General features: G+C 32.0%; 1 protein-coding gene across 2 annotated transcripts in view; it reads right to left on the reverse strand.

Moving 5' to 3' along the window:
* The window catches only part of LOC107163959 (uncharacterized), a 155,777-nt gene that overhangs the window by 59,100 nt on the left and 72,660 nt on the right, over positions 1-24,017 (reverse strand). For both annotated transcript variants that reach the window (XM_089219429.1, XM_089219428.1), the window contains exon 4: positions 8,930-8,997. In XM_089219429.1, coding sequence (XP_089075555.1) covers positions 8,930-8,997 — 68 coding nt within the window. The remainder of the gene's footprint in view (positions 1-8,929; positions 8,998-24,017) is intronic.

The raw sequence follows: 24,017 nt of genomic DNA on the forward strand, positions 1-24,017 counted from the left end.
GAACGTATGGTAGGTACCACCGCGCTTGCCGTAGATATAGCTGCATGTATTGGGTGGTTCTGCTGCAGCAGAGAGCGATGTTCGGCCATGCAGCGTGTAGCGAAAACAGCATATACCTACATATATTATATATGCACTGTTGTGTTATGCACTTTGCATTGTAGATCTCGTCATATGTCCGCTGATCAGCGTATATATATATTAACTCCACTCTGTTTGGTAAGGTGTATATAACAATCATCGGGTCGAACCGAACCGAAATCGCAAACAAAAGTAGATGCGTAATATACATTGCTTTTCTAAAGTTCTTTTTGTTTAAAGTGTGCTTGAACGCATCTATTTTCTGGCTTCTAGAAGGCGTCGCAGTGACAATGGTTAAAGTTGCGAAATATTGTTTACGAGGTTGTTAAAAATACCGAGGGGTTCGCAGTCGCTATAACGTCAACGCATTTCAAAACTTGTCAAATTATGAAGTTTACGCACGAGTAAAATAACAATAACCATAACAACAGGTATTAATAATACAAACAATGGTATTTGTAAAATTAGTGTTTATATACTTTTATAATATGTCGGTTTTTCAATGTTATAGGTTATTTATACTGAATTAAACAAAGCGTCAAACTTTTATTGACCCGTATAACTTTATAATCGAGTAACTGCAGGTATACGCCTGCACTTTTAGACCAGAGAAAAGCGAGTTTTAACCATATAATATCTCTGATCATCTGTCCATCTAGATATATTACGTGCGATTCGGCCATCTCGCGTATAATATAATCTCCGTCGGTCGGTGGTCACTGGTCACTATATGTGTACCTACACAGACACACAGACACACACACACACACACTTGGAATATTTCACCATTATAGGCAGGTATATAATTTAACACGCTAGGCTTACATGCTAGTCACGACGGCCGGAAATAATAATGCCTAATAATAATAACCACGAAAAGCCTCTGATTATTGTTATTGTGCGTGCGTACACAGCAGCAGTACATGAACAGACGTATATATACATGCGTTATATATATATATATATATATAGCATGTGTTGTATATATTTGTATATATAAGGTGCGTTTTGTGAGCGTGCGAAAACTCCGAGGCGCTTTCTGAATTTCAGTGATTACCGGAACAAAATTATGGGGCAGGGGGTTGGGCGAACGGTGGCGCTTCGTGGAGAAAAGGGGACAGGGGGAGTTTTTTCTTTCTTACTGAAAATGAAATTTGCCGCACACATGACACGAATTGACAACGTGGACCCAAGGGGGTGTGATGTTCCAGGGGATTATGATGGGAGAGGCCGAGAGAAAAAGTTTTCGACCGCTACACATATAACCAAACAGACGTAAAAATTGGACGGGAGAGTGAGACAGGGGTAAACACACTTCAGATAACTTTGCCCGGGTAGAACGTACACTGGCTGTACGGAGGAAAACCACGCGTGTTACATTAAACATCACTCAAGTAAAGCGTAAAAGTTCGGTGACCGTCGTCGTAATTGTAAGTCGCTTTAAGTCAAAATTCCTCGGATTCTTAAAGTTATATTTTATAAGGTTTTTTCTTCGAAGGCTGTTTAAGAAAATTAGAAAAATATATTCACGAGGATGAAAAAAAATTGTTTCAAACTTTCAAACTATGACAAATATATCATTTTATAAACGTCTACAACGTTCTTTGCGAATATAAAATAAAATAAAAAATATGACAGGAAATGTAAAACTCCGTTATCTCGTAACTGCCATTTGGCACGATCTCTTTTTTTTATCGATCGACCGTGTGATAAATAAATAATACATACAATTTAATATGATTATTATTACAATTAAAATGTAAAATAAATTGATTTGAATATAGAATGATTTATTTAAATTTATAAAAATATCAACAATTAATTGAATAATTTTACGATTTATGATTATTAAGTTTATATACAATGATTGTCATGGATAAATAAATAAAATATTATTTCACATATTTTACGGATGCCGGAATAACACCAAAAGTATAAAATATTTAGTAGTGATATTGTCAAGTGCAAAATGCGATATTTTGTTTGTGGGCGTGATTTTAATATTATGCATCTCAAATTTTAAATGTCATAATAAGAGTGTTTTAAAAAATACATAAATTTTATGAATTTGAGAGAACGATTATACTTCGTTAAAGTATTTTTTTATTTACATTAGGTAACTACATCTACATGTTAAACCGAATAAGAAGATGTTGGTTTAGTGGATATTATAAATTAGTTTAATATGAATAATATTCTTACTTTGACATGTACAAATGGAATATTTCCAACAATAAAAACATATTAAGCATGAATTTCTAGTGTTTGTGTACAGACTTACAATCAAGGTGAAAAAAGTAATAAAATACTTTTGTCTTTTATGTACCTATACATTAAAAAAAAATAAAAATAAACCCATACCAAAATGCAATAATATTTTAATAATCACAATATTATAGTATCGTAAAAAAATTTTTATTGGTGCATACGCATAATTTGAAATTCATTATAAAATATCATTTTTTTTTTTTTTTTTATCGTTGAAATATTCGTATATACTATATTATTATCTGACAATTATGTATCGTCATCTATTATCTAGTTATAATAGTAGGTATATTATAACACGGACGATTACGTAGAAATAAATACAGTTTCATTAGTTGAAATACCTAATAAAAACGGAAGAGATTAACGTCGCAGGCAATGGTTTTAGTTTAAGTATATTGGATTGTCGTTGTACAATTGAATTTCACGCGCAATGTTTTCCGGATGAGTGAAATAAATGGATAGAAGAAAACCAGTGTCGCATTACAATCATCCATTAGCAATGGACATGAACACTTTCGGGGGTTTTTTTAGATTTAAAATTATTTATTTAGTCTGTGTTTTTTCCGTCTTGTTTTTAGGGTACGCGATACAACTAGATTGGTCGGCAGTGCATTATTCTGTTCGGCCTGAAATGATCAATGAATTCTCCATTTTGTCATGCGTCAAACACTACACGCTGTGCTTTTCGATTCCATTTATAATTCAAAGTTATCATCAAAACGACATCATCGCAATGGTGTACCATTATTGCTATAGTCTATAATATTTAATAGCTGTGTTTCTGCAGACCGTTCTGTTGTTATATAATATTATAAATTGTACATCTAGTATTCATCGTATGTCAGCCATGATTATTAACAACACCAATATGCCATTATTGTATTGATAACTACACATATCATTGGGCCTATTTAAATGTTTGCAAAGGTCATCGTGATCTAATTTATTTTATTTTACTACTTTCGAGCTTTTTTCGAAAAACTTATTTTTTATTAATTCCCAGTACTTAATAAAACAGTAACACGATATTTTTTATATACACTTATTAAAGTATAATTTAATATAAAAAAATGATTGACAATAATCAGGTGCATTTTTTTCATATTAAATTATACTTGAATATAATGACATTCGGTACAATTTTCATTCTCAGATATGGTGTTGTTGAAATAATAACAAAACACAAAATAAAATGTAGTAGGTAAATTCTATGTCTGAATGATGGAGTTGGGTATACGCATTATCGAGTAATAATACTAATAAAAAAAAAAAAAACCCATAAAAGTTAGCAAAAAAAAAGATTTCTATATATAAATAATTCACAAGTGGACGCTACTTTTTCCCCCTTTATGGCTATTATACGGTAATTACTATTCCTTATGCTTGGGCGGATTTTCCATTAACGACCGGAAGGTAAAGAGGAAGTTTTTAGATGAAAACGTCTCCTGAGACGTAAAAATACGGGGAAAGAACTTACAGAATTTTTTCTGAGAAATAATAAAATTAAAAATTCATAGGTTAGACGGGGAGTCATATATGTTTTTAATTTACTTCCGAGATATGCTCATAGTGCGTGTATCGCTGGTAGCAATATTTTATTAATATATACATACAAAAAAAACAGGTAGGTAAAAGTACAAAAACCTGTATCTGCAGAAATAAAATTATTATAAAAACATTATTATGAGTAACTACTGATAATATTATATTATACTATTCATCTAGGTAGGTACCTACATAAAACTTTATGATATTCATCATATATAATTGAATTCCATATTTGTTTTTATTTAGAACAACTAGCTTGGATTTATTTAAATTAAACAGGTACGTACATGAAAATAATAGAACTTTAATGAAAATAAACTTCAATAGTCCAAAGAGTGACCGTGTTTAAATTAATACAAATGGTTGCGCCGAGTTCATTATGCAGAACGAGAGACCGTTGTGCGTCAGGACGAATATTATCACGTATTATATGGTATATTTGTGTGTGTGTGTGTGTGTGTGTGTGTGTGTGTGTGTGTGTGTGTGTGTGTGTGTGTGTGTGTGTGTGTGTGTGTGTGTGTGTGTGTGTGTGTGTGTGTGTGTGTGTGTGTGTGTGTGTGTGTGTGTGTGTGTGTGTGTGTGTGTGTGTGTGTGTTATATGTATTATAATCATACATCGGGCATGGCCGAGTTGATAGTTTTCGAAATCACTTAGGCCGTTCATAATAATAATAATAATAATATATGAAGTATGAAGGGCGGTAGAGTTCATACGTGTCAAATACGGACAATTCTAAAAGTTGATTCGAAAAATGCCCATAAGCAAAAGCAGTTCATGGTGTTCAGGGAGGAAAGGGGTGGAAAAGTTATTCGTTATTGTTTTTCACAATCTGCCAAACAGGCGGAAAATGCTTTCTGATAATAGTGTAAAATATTCATCGTGGACATCGACGCCGGCCGTAACCAAACTAAACATATAATGCTATTATGGTTCACGTCAATTCAAAAACAATCACGTCATAATTCATAACATTAAGCAAATTTATAGAGTGGCGGGCGCACAAGTTTTAATCGAAAATCATTTTTGATTTTACCGTATTTGTTATAATATATATTTCAGTAGAAAATATCAAATGTCGAGAAAAGCGTACGCGTATTTTAAATAATTCAGTAAAACAAATATTATAATATTTGTGTATCATATCTCATTCGATGTTGATATAGGTAGTAGTGTGTAATTGAAGCACAGAGATAAAATAAACAAAATTTGGTTGTAACCACCATACTGTAAACTGTTAGTCGTTAGATCTACTATCAACATCAGAAATACACTATTTTACCCACGGTAAATTTCAAAATAATGATTGATTCAATAGAAATAACGAAATATGGTAGCAATAGCTATTTTTATTTTATTTTTGATAAAATACAGACCTGGGCCCAAAACAAAAAATAATATATAATAGTAATATACTTTTGTTATTTACTGGTTCTAGTTTATTCATCACAATAATGAACTATTAATAGTATAGAATGAATATAAGTTAAAAAAGAATACAGAAAAATAGGTAGGTACATAAAAATACGAGACGTGAATATTACTGCAGCAATCAGAAGTGGGCTTAAAAAGACAACATCCGTTTTATATACACGGGAACACATTATTATACCGTCACCGTGTAAACTATACAGGCATGAATAATACTCGTTTGTGTCCGCTGACGGTATAATTTTTAAGGCAATTATCAATCAAGTACCTATATACAGTTCGTGAAGCGTTTTATTAGTAATAACTGCAAAATGACAGCTTCAGAGGCGATTATGTAAGTTATTCGGGGCTTTTAAACGAGCATACAAAGCATATTATACTCGAACAGTACTTTGACAGTTTTATTTTTAGAATCTAAAAACGATAGTAATAATATACAAGTGATGTAACTAAGCTATGTGCAATTCAAACAATTTATATACCAAGTTTAATATTAAAAACACAACGCATTATTTCGGATCACACGGCCATCGTTTTACAATCGCACAAGATGCGAAGCAGAATTTTAAACATATATTTTGCAATGAAGAATTCGTTTTGCTGAAGTCAGTCTCCAGCAAAATATTTTAGTTTCATTAAATCTAAATGTTTTTGAAGTTTCCTTTCTAAACACAGAAATATGTATGAGTAGGTATACATAGCTGAGTATAACAGTAGTAGTTTTCACCTGAAGTTCAGCCAGGTATAGTGATTAACTTCAGGGAAACCTATATGTAGTACATCGTAAATTTCCAAACTTTAATGTTGCCAACTCTCAGATTTCCAGATGTTTAAAGCTTAATCAGAAAGGAACTTTGTTAATGGTTGCGTACCTATAACGTATAACAAGGCAAGATGTGTAATAGTTATTTATTATAAGAAAACGGTCGGAACGATGTCTTGAGTACTATAGGCACTTAAGTATATTATTAATTAACATATTTATTTAATTAAAATAACATTAATTGTTTTATTTTTTAGGACATTAATAATAGCGTAATGTATAATCGTAAAAGTACTTACTATAACCTGACTACACGGTTTAATATGATTTTTTATGTTCATGTTTTACCTATGTAGACACTTACTAACTGATTAAGTCCATATTCAATAAATATTATACTCGTACGCATACATTTGGCAAAACATATTTTTATGTTCGGCTATATCATGTTCTCGAGGCAGTCGTATTGTTGGAAATCAAAGGCATTGTACAACAAAAAGGAAAGAAAGAAAACTAACTTATACACATGCGCGACTTTTGCATTATAACCGGGCTATTGACTGTAACGTATTCAAGTGGAAAACCCTATTTAACAGTGTCATTTCTTATCATGACAGATTCCCGGTATTGAATGGATGAATGTTGAACGGAAGATTTTTTTTTACAATCTTTTACGTTTTTGAATATATATTTTCTTACAGCGCAGGTGGATGTTAGAAAAATGAAAAATAACTTTTCCGACGATACGTTTTATTTTTTTCTGCAATGGAACATATATATATATACAATTAGCTCGTTGTCGTTGTCATGTTGCTACGGGCAACTGTGACGGTGGTCCAGTGGGATAGGCTATTAGTTAATGGAGTCCCGAGGATTGTTGTGCAGAAGCTATTAAAGACGTGGAAAGACTTGGCAGCGAGACGAGGCGGAGAGACGTGTAAGTAAAGCCCTGGGGGGCCCTAAGCCGATTTAACGGCCAAACTCTGCGATTCCTATGCTGCTGAAAGGTGCACCCAACTGTATGCTCATATATACGAGCGTTTGTGCAGGTCATCATAGCGAGATTTTTTCATCAGATTTTTAAACACGTTAGTTTAATTCAAAAATGTGACACGGATGATAGGTATTGGGTTTGAGGTAGCTTTATTCTCGCCCCAACCATGCCGTTAAATAAAACTATTTCACTATAAACGTATTACTGCTGCGCCAGGCTATTAAGCTCCCAACCATAAAACAATAATTTAGAATAATGGTTCGAGTAGAAAAATAAAGTGGTAAAAAACAAGCCAGGACGAGATATGCAATATGCATGAACCAGAAACAAAATAATGTGTTTATATATACGAATTTTAGTCAATATCTTTCGTTCCACACGAGTAATATCATACGTTGTCCAGGGTTTACAAAATACGTCGATTTTTTTACGAGGTACTTTGGGAAATTTAAGGTTTTAAGAGATTTTCTGGTTTCACGCGAATTTTCAGATGTCCATAAGAATGTTAGGAAAAACCGATCACGTTTTCAGATAAAAATATATATATATTTCCTATATTAAACTTTATGTACTTTTGGCTACTTCTTTTATGAAAAAATGCTTATACACACACATAGCTATAGAAAAAAATCTTTTTTTATTAAATAAATTTGTGAATATCGCAACTATATAAAAGTATATATTAGTTTAAATATATTGAATAACTGAGAACTGATTGAAATTAAAAAACAATTTCTATCACTGAAGATATGAATATCAATTTTATTGAATAGAAATCATATATATATATATATAAACAAGTTTTTAAATATTATTAAGATAAACTCAATATGTTATGTATATTTCCTATAGTTATACGAAATTCAAATGAAATAACTTATATTAATAATACAGTTATAATAATTGTATAAATTAGTGCATATATTATTTTGTTTATTACAAACAATTTCTCACGCAAAGATTAGAGTTTAAATTATTTAGCTTATGCATTGAACTGGGTTGGATAGATAGTCATTTTATATTAACTATATAATATAATTAAAAAGTATACCGCACATTAAATTATTTATATAGTTGTTTAATGAACTTATAAAATTAGAATTACAAAATTAAAATACTTAAAAAAAAAAAACTATAATTAAACGCATTATAGTTATTATTAATAACTTATTAAATTGAGTTTTTAATATTATATACCTACATATAGTTTTATACCTATAACACTGACTTACTAACTTACATTATTATAACTTTTTTTTTATAAGATAACAAAATAAATGCATTAAATGTATTTTATATATTGATGGTTATGTGTAGATTTTAAAGGGTATTACATATAGGATATATCAAACTAAATCATTCATACAACTATTTCATAGTCACACGAATTATTATATGATAAGTCCCAATTAGTATATTAAATATACAAAACTTTCTAACTGTGATTTTACTAATTATATTCTCCAACAATACTGGTATGCGTATATTAAAATAAAAGGTTTGTAAAACTTTTCTGAAAGTAAATCGATTAACCTTTTAACAATAAAAAATCAATCTAAATATTATAGATTTGGGATACACAATTTCGCGTTCTAAAAAAAAAAATTGAGTAAGAGTATGTATATAATATGTACCCGTGATTTTGTAGCGGGGTGAGGGTCGCGTCCTGCGGGGGAACAAAAATGTTAATTAAAAAGTTAAACTGAAAACTAATTGTTTGTCGGTTAAATGAGTTTTTTTGCTCTGTCCTGCTACTGTTGAACAACTTAAATTCATTTAGAGAGGATATCGATTTAGGAACAAATTAATTTTAAAGACAAAAATATTTTATGGTAAAACTCACTTTCTTTGTACTGTATCACGTTCTGGTGTTTTTCCGTGATCACCAGGCACCTTCTGCAGTCTTCGTCCCTATAACGAAAAGAAAAAAAAAACGGAAATCAATATATATGTATATACAAAGGTTTAACTTATTCCGCTCTTGTCTCGCACAAAAGTGATTAAAAATTCCACTGACAAAAAAAAAAAAAGTAATAATTCTTGATAAGTAAAACAATATTAGGCGAAATTGAATTCCCGACGCCATTATTGCCAGACCGTCAGCGGCTGCAGCATAGCTGGTAACTGTTTGGAGAACAAATTTGGTTCTCCCCGTTCTCCTTTTTACGGCTAAAACTACTTTTTCCCCGTCCGTTTTGCGGTACTTAATTAAGAATTAATGAACGGTCGGCGGATCCCTCGTAAGACGTGGCCCGTCGGTTTCTGGTGGGGGGGGGGGGTAAGGATAGATGTTTTTCCAAGGGCGTCGCCGTGGAATGACTCGCCTGGGGCCCATAAAACATCCACTCCCCGGCCATCCACTGACTCGTATACACCTGTCGATGTCACCGAAATTTACTCCGTACGAGGACCGTTCGCACGACCAGGACCTTTTAATGAAAACCCATAATATGCTTTTAACACATGGGACACCGACACGCGCAGCCGTATTAAATGGGGATCGCAACAATTTAGAAAATTATTTGAATTGAATTTCGGATACGATCCACATCGTACGTATATATAGAGATCTAAATACAAAACTGCCAGGGACACGTATATATTGTGTGGGCCATTATGTTTGTTTATAATGGCACAAAAGAAAGTTTATAAAATTAAAATGTTCCAATGAAAAAAAAAACCTATTCTTGTACAGTGATTAATATAACTGTGAGTGCATCATTTTGAAATTCAATTAACACATTTATTTTGTATTTCACAGAGACGTGTTGTTGTTTTATTATTCTCAGTGTATGTCTCAGTATAAGGCCCAGTAATCTCATAGATTTAAATTAAAATAAAATAAATAAATAATAATAATTTTTTTTTTTTTACTAATATATCAGTAGATCGATTTAGGATTTATTTAAGTGAATGAATATCAGAATACATATTAATATTTTAATATTTGTATACCATCGTGATAATATTATGTAATGAAATGTATTGATTTACTGCAGCTTACACATAGGTAACTGGTTAAGTGAACAAATAGTAAAATAAATAATGGAAACATATTAAATATAATAATGTAAACAGTGGTAACATATATACACAACTAACAATCCATAAAAACTTATTAGACTGTACTAAATAACTGTTGCTCACTTTAATACAATATAATATAAGTGGTTCGAAAGTCAAAACAACGCAGCCGAAAAAATGATTAGTGATTTCAAAGATTAAATTAGTGTAGTAATGATGAGTAATGATTAAAATGAATGCCAAGTCTACACAGAATGGAGTGTTACAAATCCATTTATAACGAATCTAAACAAAAAACATCATATAATTTGAAAAGTAACCCTAACCTAAATGTAAAAAAAAATTTATACGAAATATAAAATATTTAGAATATTTCTATAATAATAATAAATCATTGACTTTGCGCAGGTTTTAAAAAACGTATAAGATAAACAATAGTAAATGGTTAACATTGTGTACCAAATTTTCAGATCATGGAGTTTTAAGCGATTTCTTACGCTTTTGAGAAGCTAATTAAAAATCAAGATTTATTTTTAATTAATAATTAAATAGAATGGCAAAACTAAAAATAGGTTAACTTTAAATTTTTATATTTATGTTACTTGAAAACGGTAGCAGATAAGACATCGACGATTGAAACAAAAACATCATTGTAAAACCAAGACAACACTATTTTGTTCAATATCTAAAATATACACAGGTAACTGTCAATTTTTGTCAAGTGGACGTAAGTAGATTTACTATGATAAAGGTTAAAATAAACTTGTATAAAAACAAAACAACGATTTCATAATAATATGTAGTATTTGTTTGAACATTCAAATGCAAATCGTAGAAACATCTTAAATAATTTATGTAAATCAAGTTTCATAGTTGACACCTGTTGGCTGTTTGAATATTGTATTCATTCATCAACTCAAATCTTTATAATGTAAATTCAAATAACAATTATATAAAATACGATAAAATGTACAATATAATGTTACTACATTTAAAATTATTTCTTAAATATATGCATAACTGCTGTAGACAATACAATAATGTATACATAAAAAGAAAACCCATTTTTGGACGTATCACGAGTTTGAGTATATATGTATTTTTTTTTTTAACATACTAATTTCAGAAATTGAGAAATGTCAAGAACTCATTCCCAATTTTAAAACCATTTCATATTTCACATTACTTTAGCTTAGATGTTATAAATGGAATTATATAAATCAAAAGTTTTGATAAAACTTGTAATAAACATTTTAAGTATAAGTACCTTTTAAAAGATCAACATATATAATCTAAGTATAGGTATTTCTTTAAAATGTTTTATTCAGAATTTTTAATTTTTATGTCACAAGAGTAAACAAATTTTCTTTTCGGATTTGTTGACAGTACTGCTGTATACAATAATATAGTCAATATGTTATTTGTTTTAATATTAGTTATGTGTTATTGAAGCTCCGTTAGTTTCTTTATTTTATTTGTTCTACGAATCGTCATAATATAATATAAGTGTGGGTGTTTATATAAAACGTAGATCTTTTTTTAATATTACGATATTTGTCTTTATTTCATATATATATTCTCTTATTTATCTTGCAGTTGTGGGGGAAAAAATAGGTAAACATAGACCGAAGAAAATAACTTATAAATAAATACATGTAGGTATAGGTATAATATCAATGATTTCTTCGGTGCAATAAAATATATTCGATAATGTGTGTTTCTCAACAGGCACAGATTTCGAGGTTCCGAATAAATATAATAAAATAACCATTTAAATGAATATCCTTAGAATATTTTATGCACAGCTATACTTGATCCGATTACAGTACGTTTTTGCGGATTAAACTTCTCGTGTCATAATATCATACGTGAACCGAATCGCATTAAATGTTTTAATGGGACGCAGTGGCGTGTGCTGAGAATACGTATGCGCTAAAAAATAAAAAATAAATAATAAAACAAACACCTCACGGCCCCGGTCGATCGGCAAGGTATCATACGCGTTGTTCTATAATCGTTTTGTCATATGAAAAAATTTTTCGTGATGACCAGTTTATAAGATCAAACATAAATATATAGAGGGCGAAAATTATATTTTTCCAATAGAAATATTTAATAGTAATACTAGACTTAATAAACTTCCTAGTCGTGTGCGATCGGAGTCATACACAATTTGGTCGGTCATCATTTATAAAACGTGTTTGTATATTATACACTACGTGGTATGTGTATATACGATGTATGATAATCCCGATGACACGTCGGGTAAATCCTTTGAACATTTGGGTCATTTTTGATTTTAGATTTCGGTGAAAGCTGATTGCGTGTGGGCGCGGTAAACTACGAGCTGTACATAATATTATCTGTAGGGCTCTGAAAAACTGCGATTATTGTTGCAGAGGTTTAAATCCGTCCCGTGTGGACACTGACAACACTTTATTACGAAACCGACTATATCAATAATTGTTATTATTCCTGGGGGCTTTCACGAGAGCAGCTACAAACATTTGGTCCCTCTGCAGTGAGCACGCATATATATTATGATAATATACAACAATATTATATTTGCGTGCAAATCGATCAGCATAAAAAAAAAAAAAACAGGCACATATATTCAACTTTAACTGTTTTTTTTTTCTTGTCGGTATCACCCGTTTTTAAAAAATAAAAGTCCATTTAATTCTACATTTTTTTTTTCAATCGACAATATCGTAAATCAGTAAGGTGGTCGACCGGTTTAAAATAAAAACAGTGCATACACACATATATGCGTGTACGCACCTCCGCTACCACTGGTACATATATATATATATATATATATATATTACGTTACTAGTACGGCTACACCGGCATAATATAACGACAAACCTGGTGTCGTTTTTATCCGAGAGTTGCATTAAATATATATATATATATATATATATACACACATGTATATAATACAGGAACCCACCACGGTCCGACGTAAAGCGCTGGACAGTTTCCAACGGCGACCAATGGCCTGCAATGGCGGCAAGGTTAATTTATCACCATTTACACACACACACAACATGCTCATACAAAGTGTATACACTGCATCACCGATCGATCGGAAAAAGCTTTAGAGCTGACGAAAGCTTTCTCCGTACACATATACAAACACACATACACATATCTATATATATATATATATATATTACGGTGAAATATCTACGCCGATTACGACGACGATGTAGCCCGCCCAGCGCACAATGGGTACTCGCGACGTGGGGCAAATGAAGGCAGATGAACGATTCTCGACTATTTCTGTTCGACGTCGTGTGTGTGTGTGTGTGTGTGGGGGGGGGGGGGGTGAGAAGGGGCAAACGAGCGAGGAGACGGTGGGGCGAAATTGGACGAGGGGGCTTTGGGACGGAGAGAATATAGGCGGAGGAATACCCGACAGTGGTTTTTACCAGAGATCTCAATCCCGAAGCGTAAAGACAAATGACAGACGGTTACGGACGACAACGCCGTCGTTCCAAAGTCCGGAACAAGCCGAGAAAAAAAAAAACACGAATAAAAATGGCTGTCGGGTCATTCTTATTCCGTGACGCAGTCTCCACCCGTCTAGAAAGGGTAAGCGAAAAATACTCTCCTGAAATCCATTATTTGCGGTACCCCGCAGGATATTTTTATCGGTATTCGATGTTTTCGAGCAGTTGAAAGCCCACCGGGGCGGATGACTTCGTATCCACCTGTTGTGGGACTGTATACCTCTTCAAACTTTTCCGACAAACTTGAACACTTGACAACCCAACACATTGTAAGTCACAGAAAAATCAAACCGTATAAATGACTGCGGTGGGCTATATATAAAATATAAAATATAATATTATGTGCTTGCTGCTGTTCACAGATTTGCACTATACAAGCAGAGAGCGACATTTATGTTCAACGAATATTACTATAAAGCAATTAAAAAGATAAAAGAAAGGCATTTAAAATTCAAATTATATATTTTGTACGACATTATTTGGTATGAACAATGAAATGTTCGCAAGAATGGGACAACACGTTTACGTCCACGTTCATTATTATATGAACGAGATTTATAACTTTAGTTTAATTTTATATTTATAATAATGTTTTTTTATTTAAATGTAATGTGGTACGTGGGACCAACGCCCACGCAGTGCTGTATTTAATCTGTTTTTAAAATTCAGAATTGGACCAAGAACATATTACATACAAGGTATAATATTTTTTTTTCTGACGGTTTATTTTTCTGGTATATTTTAAGATAGGTTTGAAATTGATGAAATGTAGTAGCAAAACGAGATAGTGTCTACACATGGTCAGTGTATCCTATCCAGATATTATCTATATAGTTATTGTTCCTTTACGGGTTTATTTACAACAAATGTTATAATTTTATTTTGAAAAACCTAATTGAACAATTTAAGTATTTCATTTATTCATATTTTAAGAATTATGTTTCACACGTTTTGTTTTACACAACGAAATAAACATTTCAGTTAGCTATAGATGTTTTCTTATTAATTTAACGTCTCAGTTATAACATTCAATGTCTAAAAGTCAAGACTCTTGGGAAATTAAGTAACATTTCAAGAAAATAAAAGTTTACAAAATTGAAATTATATACCAATAATAATTTTCAGAGATTCAAGATTAAAAATGAATAGTGTGCTATAACATTCTCTGTAACAGAGTTTTGATAGACATAGATGCCACACACTTTTAACATTTAAATAGTAATTATTATATATTATATAAATTTCAGATATGAAACGTTTTTAAGATACTTGTAATTACATTACAGTTTGACATGGTAAATTATTCTAAATTATTTAGTAAATTGTTGGAAGGAAAAAATAATATACAGTGCGGGTATAACTACTCAAGTAATAATAGGTACCTTTATAAATTATTTAAACGCACCTATATTTATAAATAATCATATTGGTAAAGGCAAACACGAGTTTTCTGTATGATATGTAATCTATATTTTTTTTACATTTTTTTTTGCTTTAACCTTCTTTATAATAACATATCCTTAACCGGTATCCCCTAACGTACCTAATTAATTTAATGGACATTTCCCCCCTTAAACTCCTCCTATATTCCATTCTAGTGTATTATCCTCGAAACGTATAATATACCTATTATGCTATATATACACTTATGTATGCATAAAACACTAGGGACAAACACAATAATGATATTGCGCGGCTGTACAAACACATAATATTAGGGTTAGGGGACAAATGCGATATTTTTGATATTAATATTGTCGACCCGAACGGGCACACAGTGCGCGTGGCTCATATATTTTTGTTTTTCCCCCCAACCATTAATTTTTTGTTCACGGTCATATTTAACGTTTCGTGCCAAACAGCATTTCCCAGTGAATTAAACGGGGAAAACCTACACGGGTTATCATTACAGAAGAACATCACGCGAGAAGAGACAAATGGAGTGATACTCTCGGGACCATTCCCACGTTTAATCACTAGGAATAATAATGAAGTGAACACGAAGAGGTACTAGCTCGTAGGGCGCACGGAATGCTCAAGATTTATGACGACCATGTTCACTAAAACGTACTGTAGAAAATGGTGAGTACAGTTCAACAACACCGAGAGAGATCGACTGTTGGATATTGAGCAACAAACAACAATGATTATTGTTATCGAAATTCCGCATCGTAATCAAATTATAACAACTTGATTAGTAAACAAAATGTTTTTAAATATTTTATAGCTGTGCGGGCTGTTAAATTATATTATGAATATAAAATTATATGTACTAAACGTAAATGTATGTTGTACATACATATTACGTTGTGGGATGAGATGAAAATTGACTAGAAATTATTTATAAAGTTGGACATTGGCAGACAATGTTGAATAATATACAATTTATTAACATTGACGTAGATAGCTATATTAAAAATTTAAACAATAAGCTAGATTACGTTATTAGCTTTTGTTATTTTCGTTCATACGCCAGCTATATAGTGAACGGTTATTACATGCTAAAAGCTTGACTTTCCATTAAAAATTATAATAAGCCTCACACAATATATAAGTAGTTTAGGTATGCAATAACGTTTAAGAAAATTAGACTGTAATATATTAACAACCACAGATTTTCTCGATACTTTATTAGGTATATACATTATATGTTTAGATTCCACGGGGAAATTGTAAGGGATAATTTCGTTATAGATTTATTTTTTATATTATATACTCATAAACGTACAGTATCTAGAAATCCGATGCAAGCTATTTATTTTACAGACTTTTTATCATCAGACATTTTTTGTAACCAAACATTTATATAAAGTCCATATATATTATACAGAGTTATGCTTATGACTGGTATATAATATAATATAGTAAAGTAGAATTAACGGTGCACCGGGCTTTGGTCAGTCGTAAATCTTAGCGACACCTCTGCCCCAGACCCTTCGGACAAATTATTAGACTTACTTTTCTCGAGATAGGGATAAACCTTTACCTTTAATTTGCATTTGGACACCATCGTGCCTATGGCACCGTATTTCTCCCTAATTCGGATTATCACGTTTCCCAGGAGTGAGATTTACGATCACGTTTTCAAAATGTAATGAAAAAATTTTAAATGCATATGCTTTAGTGTTTTTGAATAAAATTATATTTGTGTTAAACATAAACATGAACATATTTATGCTAATAGTGCGTGTAAAAAAGACTTTTGACACTGTCATCTGGGACGTATTATACGAGTAGTTATATATAATATATATATTATACTACTATAATAAAATATTATTATAAACAACAATAACTATTATTTTAATTAACAACATTTAATTGATTTTCGTGTAATATATAATATCCTGGCTGTGTGGATACAAATTAAACAAAATTCATAAAAATTTGAAAATACAATAAAAATAAACAGGCACGTAAATCATTAAATATAAAATAATTTGTATAATTAATTACATGTTGATATAATTTTGTATCCATGGTTTCGTATACTTTGTTTGTGTCAAAATATATCAACTTAATTCAAAGGGTTATCTCGCAAACAAAATGTTAAGGGTAGGCCAGCTGAGGAATCGATTGCTGCTGCATGGGGTCACGTATTTCTAAGTGTCGCGTGTTTATTGACCCGGCAGTTTGGGAAAGCCCCAAAAAGCCGAAGTCCCGGCATCTTTACTTATTCACAATATCCCAGGGACACAAGATAAATATTTCAAAGCTCCGTTTTGTCAATCCCTGCATTGTTCACCACTCCACCACCGCCATTCTCCCTTCATGTTAAGTCGCAATGCATATTCCTAAACCTTAATATAACTTTTACAAGATTAAACGTTAGGGTTGTGGTGACAAATCGGGCATGTCTTTAACATTTGGTGCCACAAACTTTCAAACCAGTAATGATCCTGCATCAATTCAAAATGTTTGTATATATGCCTTTAAGAGATGGGTTATTGGTACGCGTGTGATTAGGAAGGGGATCTTGAGATTAATCGGGCCCGATTACTCGTCAATCCATCAGTAAATCGTATGGGGTAACATCTGATGATGATGATTTAGTTCTCAAAACAGCACATGTTGTTTGCTCCCTATACTATTTGCGTAGTATCAAGCATTTCATTTGGAAATAATAATCTACACTAAATAATTTAAACAGGAACTAACAATATTATATTCGTATATAGTTGCGATTAACTAACTTAAGTTATCACAATTTTGATTCTTATATGCTCTACCACAAGTTGCCTAATTTTAAGTTCGTTTGGGTTTTAATTTCTTTATAAATAATTAAGTGATTTGCTGTGACTCTTTAAAGTAATAAGTACAGGGATCGGATTGATTTTTGAACAGAACGAAAATAAATATCTATCATTTCAAATAACGACATAATAATTTATTAATAAAATTGATGCAATGGAACATCAAAAGGAATTAATTATAATATAAAATAACATAAGAAACTTTCGAAAATCAAATTCACTAGATATTAATATAATTAAGCAGGACGTATAAAACTGCCTAATTAAAGCATGCAAAATAGAGTCATGGACAGAGAAAGAACACTGGAATACACAACCGAACCACAAGCGTTTTAGTTTCAGCCTTGGGCACTGTGTCTGTCGGCTCACGCGTTATCGTTTGACTTTACCGCGTAATTCCGTTTGTGAACTCCAAACGCGCGCACACCGAGAAACTCGATAAGCTCCTTTTGTAGCTTATCGAGTTCTAACGATTTACCGCCACCCCCTTGGAAAGGGAGCGGAGGTTACGTCGCTTTGCGTATCTGGAGAGCACCAGATTACTATTCAAGCAGATGCGAATTGTGGAAATCGCAGACTGGAGGTGAACAAATATTCGTCATTTAAATAATCCTCAGCTTTTCCATGCGGAAGTAACACATTTAAAACGGATAGAAAGATTAAGTAACTAATATCGGCTTACCGACACTAATTTGGATTACAACAAAATTTAGTGAAATAAGTATGATAAATATTATATCGAATTGTTTGTATCACGAAAATACGGCTTTCTAATACATATTATTGTTCTTTATAAATGTCGGTTATCGATAATTAACATCGATTTACGGCAAGCAATAATTTCATGAGATATCGATAAGTATAGTAGAATATATTTTATTAATATTCATCCGCAGGCTATTTGATATTAGATCAAATTAAACCACACATCGATCAATATATATATATATCAATATTGTATACGTTTCAAAAAACGCACCTTTATAACAACTTATTAATTTACATGTGTGAGTGCAAGCGTTTTATACCCGTTGAAAGGAACAACGGATCCTTTGTTCGGAAAATGGGATAACAAAACCGTTTCGGTAGCCTCAAGTGGAAGTAATTGTGGCTGAACAGATTTCCCGGGGGAATGGAGAAGAGGAGAGAAGAGATGGCGCTTAAACAAAAGACAAGAGAGAGGCATGATGAGTTCACCCAAGGGATCCTGCGCCTTTTTAACGGTATGACGTACTAGAGTCACTATGGTTCCTCTTCAAAAACTATACGACTGCACGATGGCCACTCAAGGGAGTATGGTATTAGTTGTATAGAAAATAAATAAAACATCGATTTACACGAATATACAAATAAAAACTATGCGTACTATACATTTTAAATCTAGGTATATCTACACATAAGCATAAAAAATAAATCCACTAAAACAAAGCAAAATCATTGAAGTTTGCGCGTGAAAATTTAGTGCAAAAAATAACCGGTAAAATTTTTGAGGCACTAACAATAGAATTTTATTGCGGTCTCTTCTAACACATTTCCTCTGGATGGTATTGTTACTACAGAAGAAGAGCTGCAGAAAGTTTTCCACCCTCTCTTAGACAGCTTACAACTTCTGCTATAAAAGAAAACGATTTTAGAATTTCGATACTCACAGAAAAAAGGCAACCCTCATCCGCCTTTGGAATGTTTATAATTCTTTTGTATAAGCTAAATAATAATTTATGCTCATAAACATACACAGTACAAACCACAAAAGAAAATTCAAAAATTCTTTAACTCCCCTTTATACATATATATATTAAAAAAACCTTTAGGGGCCCTTTTCACTTGACGAGATAAAACCCTTAAAAATAACCAAAAATAACTTTTGAAAGTTTACCTGAGCAATATAAATATATCAACAAATCGTTACCTAACTAAAAAAAAAAAAAAAAAAAACATTACGCCGGGAATGCAGCAATTGAATATAGTTTTCGACGTCCAGCTGACGGACGGGGTGTACAGTCGAACAATAGTCAGATGAATGCGTACAGCATACAGGAAGTAAAGTAGTTATAAACGCATAACAGGAAAAGTTGAAGGCAAAACGGTATAAAACGTACGGCGACATTAAAAGACCATTCACGTGTGCACCGGACAACAGGGAAAAAACGGGTCTGCAGAGCTTCGCCTCGGGTTTCTCGTTTCCCTCGAGGATACGGATATATATATAACAAATTTATTTCTAAACGGGAAATCGTTAAAACCCTCCCCACGACCATTATCGGTTCCGCATATTATACACTACAGCGCAACAACATCGAGCATACGGTAAATATGCTCGATGACGCGGTTTATAAGATATAACTAATGTACTCGCAGCATAATAATATGTAATTTCGTTTGTCGATTTTACGTGAACCCAAATCGCATTAAAATTAACTATGCCTTTGCGAAATATACTTGAACGTATTGTAGGAAATAGTCAAGAATATTATTTTTCCTTCTATGGTACCTAATAATATCATACATAAATAATATACATTACTTATTACATTCAAATGTTATATTATTATGTGTGTTGTGATATTATATTATTTTAATTTGATCGAATATTATATAATTTTAGGAATTTTTTGTTGCGAAAACGGGTTCCCATTTTTTTCAAGCCCATTATCACTATTTTAGTATACGATAGACTTAGCTAATAACTATTATAATCTTGAGATTATTAGATTATCGCTATAATAATCATTGCTAGTTGTAGTTTAAAACACTGATATTTCTTTTAGCTAATATTAAAATATTTTTCAGATGTCGTTAGATATTAAATTATGATTGTATAAACTAAATAGTGATAAATGATACATAATATTATATATAACTCATTATACACTATTAAGTACACAACTATATGATATTTATACATTAATTGATATTTAGATGTATAATATAGTATAAGAATATAATTAAAAAAAAAAAAATATTTTTAACACAGTTTGGTATACGAAACGTTAAAAAAAAATACTTGAAGTAAAAGTTAAATTTGCAAGGTATTAACTGTTATTGCAACGCAAAACTAATTATGTCGAGAGCGATGTTAAAGGGACAAGTGATGAGTTATATGCGGTTCATTCATTATTATTGAATGTTTGTCCCCGTCAACGTACACGCGAATACTTAAGTATATTCCCTTTCCCCTGGCAAGTATTCAAGACTACATCAAGTAATTCTCGTACATATATATTGTTATAATGGTTATATGTTTGGTTAATAGTTTAGCTATAAATCGCAGGTCTAAGCACATTGACAGATTTATGGCATTCTAGTTTCATACAAGGTTCTTACTCTTGAGTTATTGTTAGGTACTGGTTCAGATGCTCTCCTATCTCGACAAAGTAGCTCGAGACCTGTCTATTCCCAAATACCACTAATACTATCGTTATTATTAGGAATATTTTGGTACATTTTGTCGGAAAACAACAGACGCTGTCTATCAAAATCTCCGGAGGTTAGGTTAGGTTAGGTTAGGTTATTATTCGAGTTTAATAGCAAAATAGATATACACGATATTATTACCTTTCCCAAAATGAATTTGATATTTAAAGCCACTAAGAAATGTCCAAGCTAATGACTGCAGAGCAATAAGAGCACACACGTTGCTGGAATAGACTTAGCCCAGTGATATAAATTGCCGAAAGCTGCCATCCAGTAATAAATAGGAGCGTATTAATTAAAAATAACGGAGAAGTTAAAATCGGAAGGGTGAAATCACCGCAAAAAGATGAACGTTTAATCAGCTTAATGCTACGAACACTTTTCAACCAGACAAAGGCTCATCGTTCTCCACAAATATACGGTAATATATTCCCTTTTTATTCAATAGTAAATGTTGTTCTTTACATCAGGTACCTATACTGCATTGAATTAAAATGAAACTGATTAGGTATAATATATAAGGAAAATTATTTAGTTTACGTATGTATATTATAGAATTATGAACAATACTTTGCAATTACCTAAAATATACCTATATATACATATATATTTAACAAATTAGATTCCTGAAATATTATTTTATAAAAATTTGGGTTGTCTACTTAATAGGTAATATAATATTTAGTAGAAATTATATTTGAACATTTGTGAAATAACTGAATTGCGTTCATTGATTATTTTAGATCAAATTTTTAACGCACGAGTGGGAATCGGTGAAATTGTGTAGAAGATTACTAATAATTTTCAATCGAGTTTTTTGAATGGAAAAAAAAAATTCTTGTTTAAGAGTTTGTACTTCAAAGTAGGTACCTATATATTTAGTTATTTGTGAGTGAACATAAATAATTGAAAGTACCTATAATACAGAAGCTAAACCATATATTATTTATCTGTCTTTTTTTTTTTTTTTTCAACAAAAACCTATTGACGTGTTTGCTTTGTTCATCTACACTGCAGGCACCTCTATAATATAATATACTATATGTAGATATACTACAGCAGTTATCTGCCGGTTGACCACTTCACTAATCACGCAAAGCGAACCGAACCCGAAACGGTTTCACGCCATCGGAATGCCAGCCATGTTTACTCGCTGAATTAGCTGTACTACTATACGGTCGTGTTTCACCGTTGTTATGACGGCGCGACGTCCACAATGTCTGTTCATTTGATATTCCAAACAGCATACCGAATATCGGCACCTTTCGGACGTCGGCGGATTAATTAGCCGCATGCCACGTGTCGGGAATACAACAATTTCGCATAGAATGCACCACCGCGCACAGACTCTGGGGGAATTATTGTTATTATAATATATACCTACACGCACACGCGCGCACCCGTACACAATATTATATATTATACTATGCATACATATTGTATAGAAACAGATATATGATACGTATACGGTAGGAGTGGCGGTGCATTCGTGCCAGACGCGTGATCGTGTCTTTCTCGTCGTCGTCGTCGTCATCGCCACCACCAACACCGCACACCACAGTTTCCGTAACGATACGACGACACACCGGATACAGCGATGAATATTAAATCGCCACATTAATATCACGATCGGTAGGTAGGTAATTTAGACAGTGGTCTACACAGAGAGCCTCTTACCGGAGACCAAAGTAACGGAAGCGCGCGGTGGCGGTGGTGCATTATTATTATTATCTCATGTACAATGTTGTTTGCGAGTGAGCGTTTCGCCGAAAGCCCTACAGTAGCGCATCTAAAACGAACAAACACAACTAGCTGCAGAACTTGCGAGTACACTCCAACTTTTCAGATCCGTCCAAAATCTCTCGCATCATCAAGTGTTTCGACTGCATTTCAAAACTTTTTATTGTTCTCGAAAAGGGACTCGGAGATGATAATAATCACTGCAGTTGTTTCGAACTTTACAGTCTGAGAATAATTGACATTTCGCCCAACAACATTATTATTATACTATCGAGTTTAAATGTGTACTGCACATAAATAAACAATGTAATCGGTAAACGACGATTCGTCATTTTAAGTGATATATTTCAGGCCGTTAAATTGTGACATACGACGGATGATGATTGTTAGCGCGTTACAAAGATAATTAACTATGAGCAGCGACTTCAGTACTCAAATACAGTATGTTTAAAAAATTATTATTTTACCAAGTTTTAGTAGACCATTCATATGATCTATTATTAGATCAAGTTTTTTTTTTAAACTTGTGCTACAGAGTAACCATAAATTTTAATTGCGAAACATATTATTTAAACTGCAATCGAATATACCAATTCATTCCGGGCCTCATGCATGTCATCTTACGTTTTTTTAAAATTATACTCTTAAAATGTTCATAAGGAGGAATGTGATTACATATTTAATTATTTGAATGTGTATTCGCCAACTTCTAAATGGCTATAAAAGATTATCAGCGTCTTTCGACTAAGTACGTTTCATCAACTATGATGTGCGGTTGGACGGGTTTAAACCTATTTAGTTTTTTTTATACAGTCGATCGATTTTTAGAACCATGTAAAATAATGATAAAAAAGATGATCCGGTGTTCTGGAATAATTGATAAAAAAAAAGAATCTGTTAAACGTTATTACACATTTTGGTTACCTATACAGATTTTTTCATCGCTAATTGTTAATTTAATAAAAATATATTTCACGATTTTACG

Source organism: Diuraphis noxia, unplaced genomic scaffold (genome assembly GCF_037042655.1).
Source record: "Diuraphis noxia isolate RWA-SAM2 unplaced genomic scaffold, SU_Dnox_SAM2 contig0002, whole genome shotgun sequence".
Classification (NCBI taxonomy): Eukaryota; Metazoa; Arthropoda; class Insecta; order Hemiptera; family Aphididae; genus Diuraphis; species Diuraphis noxia.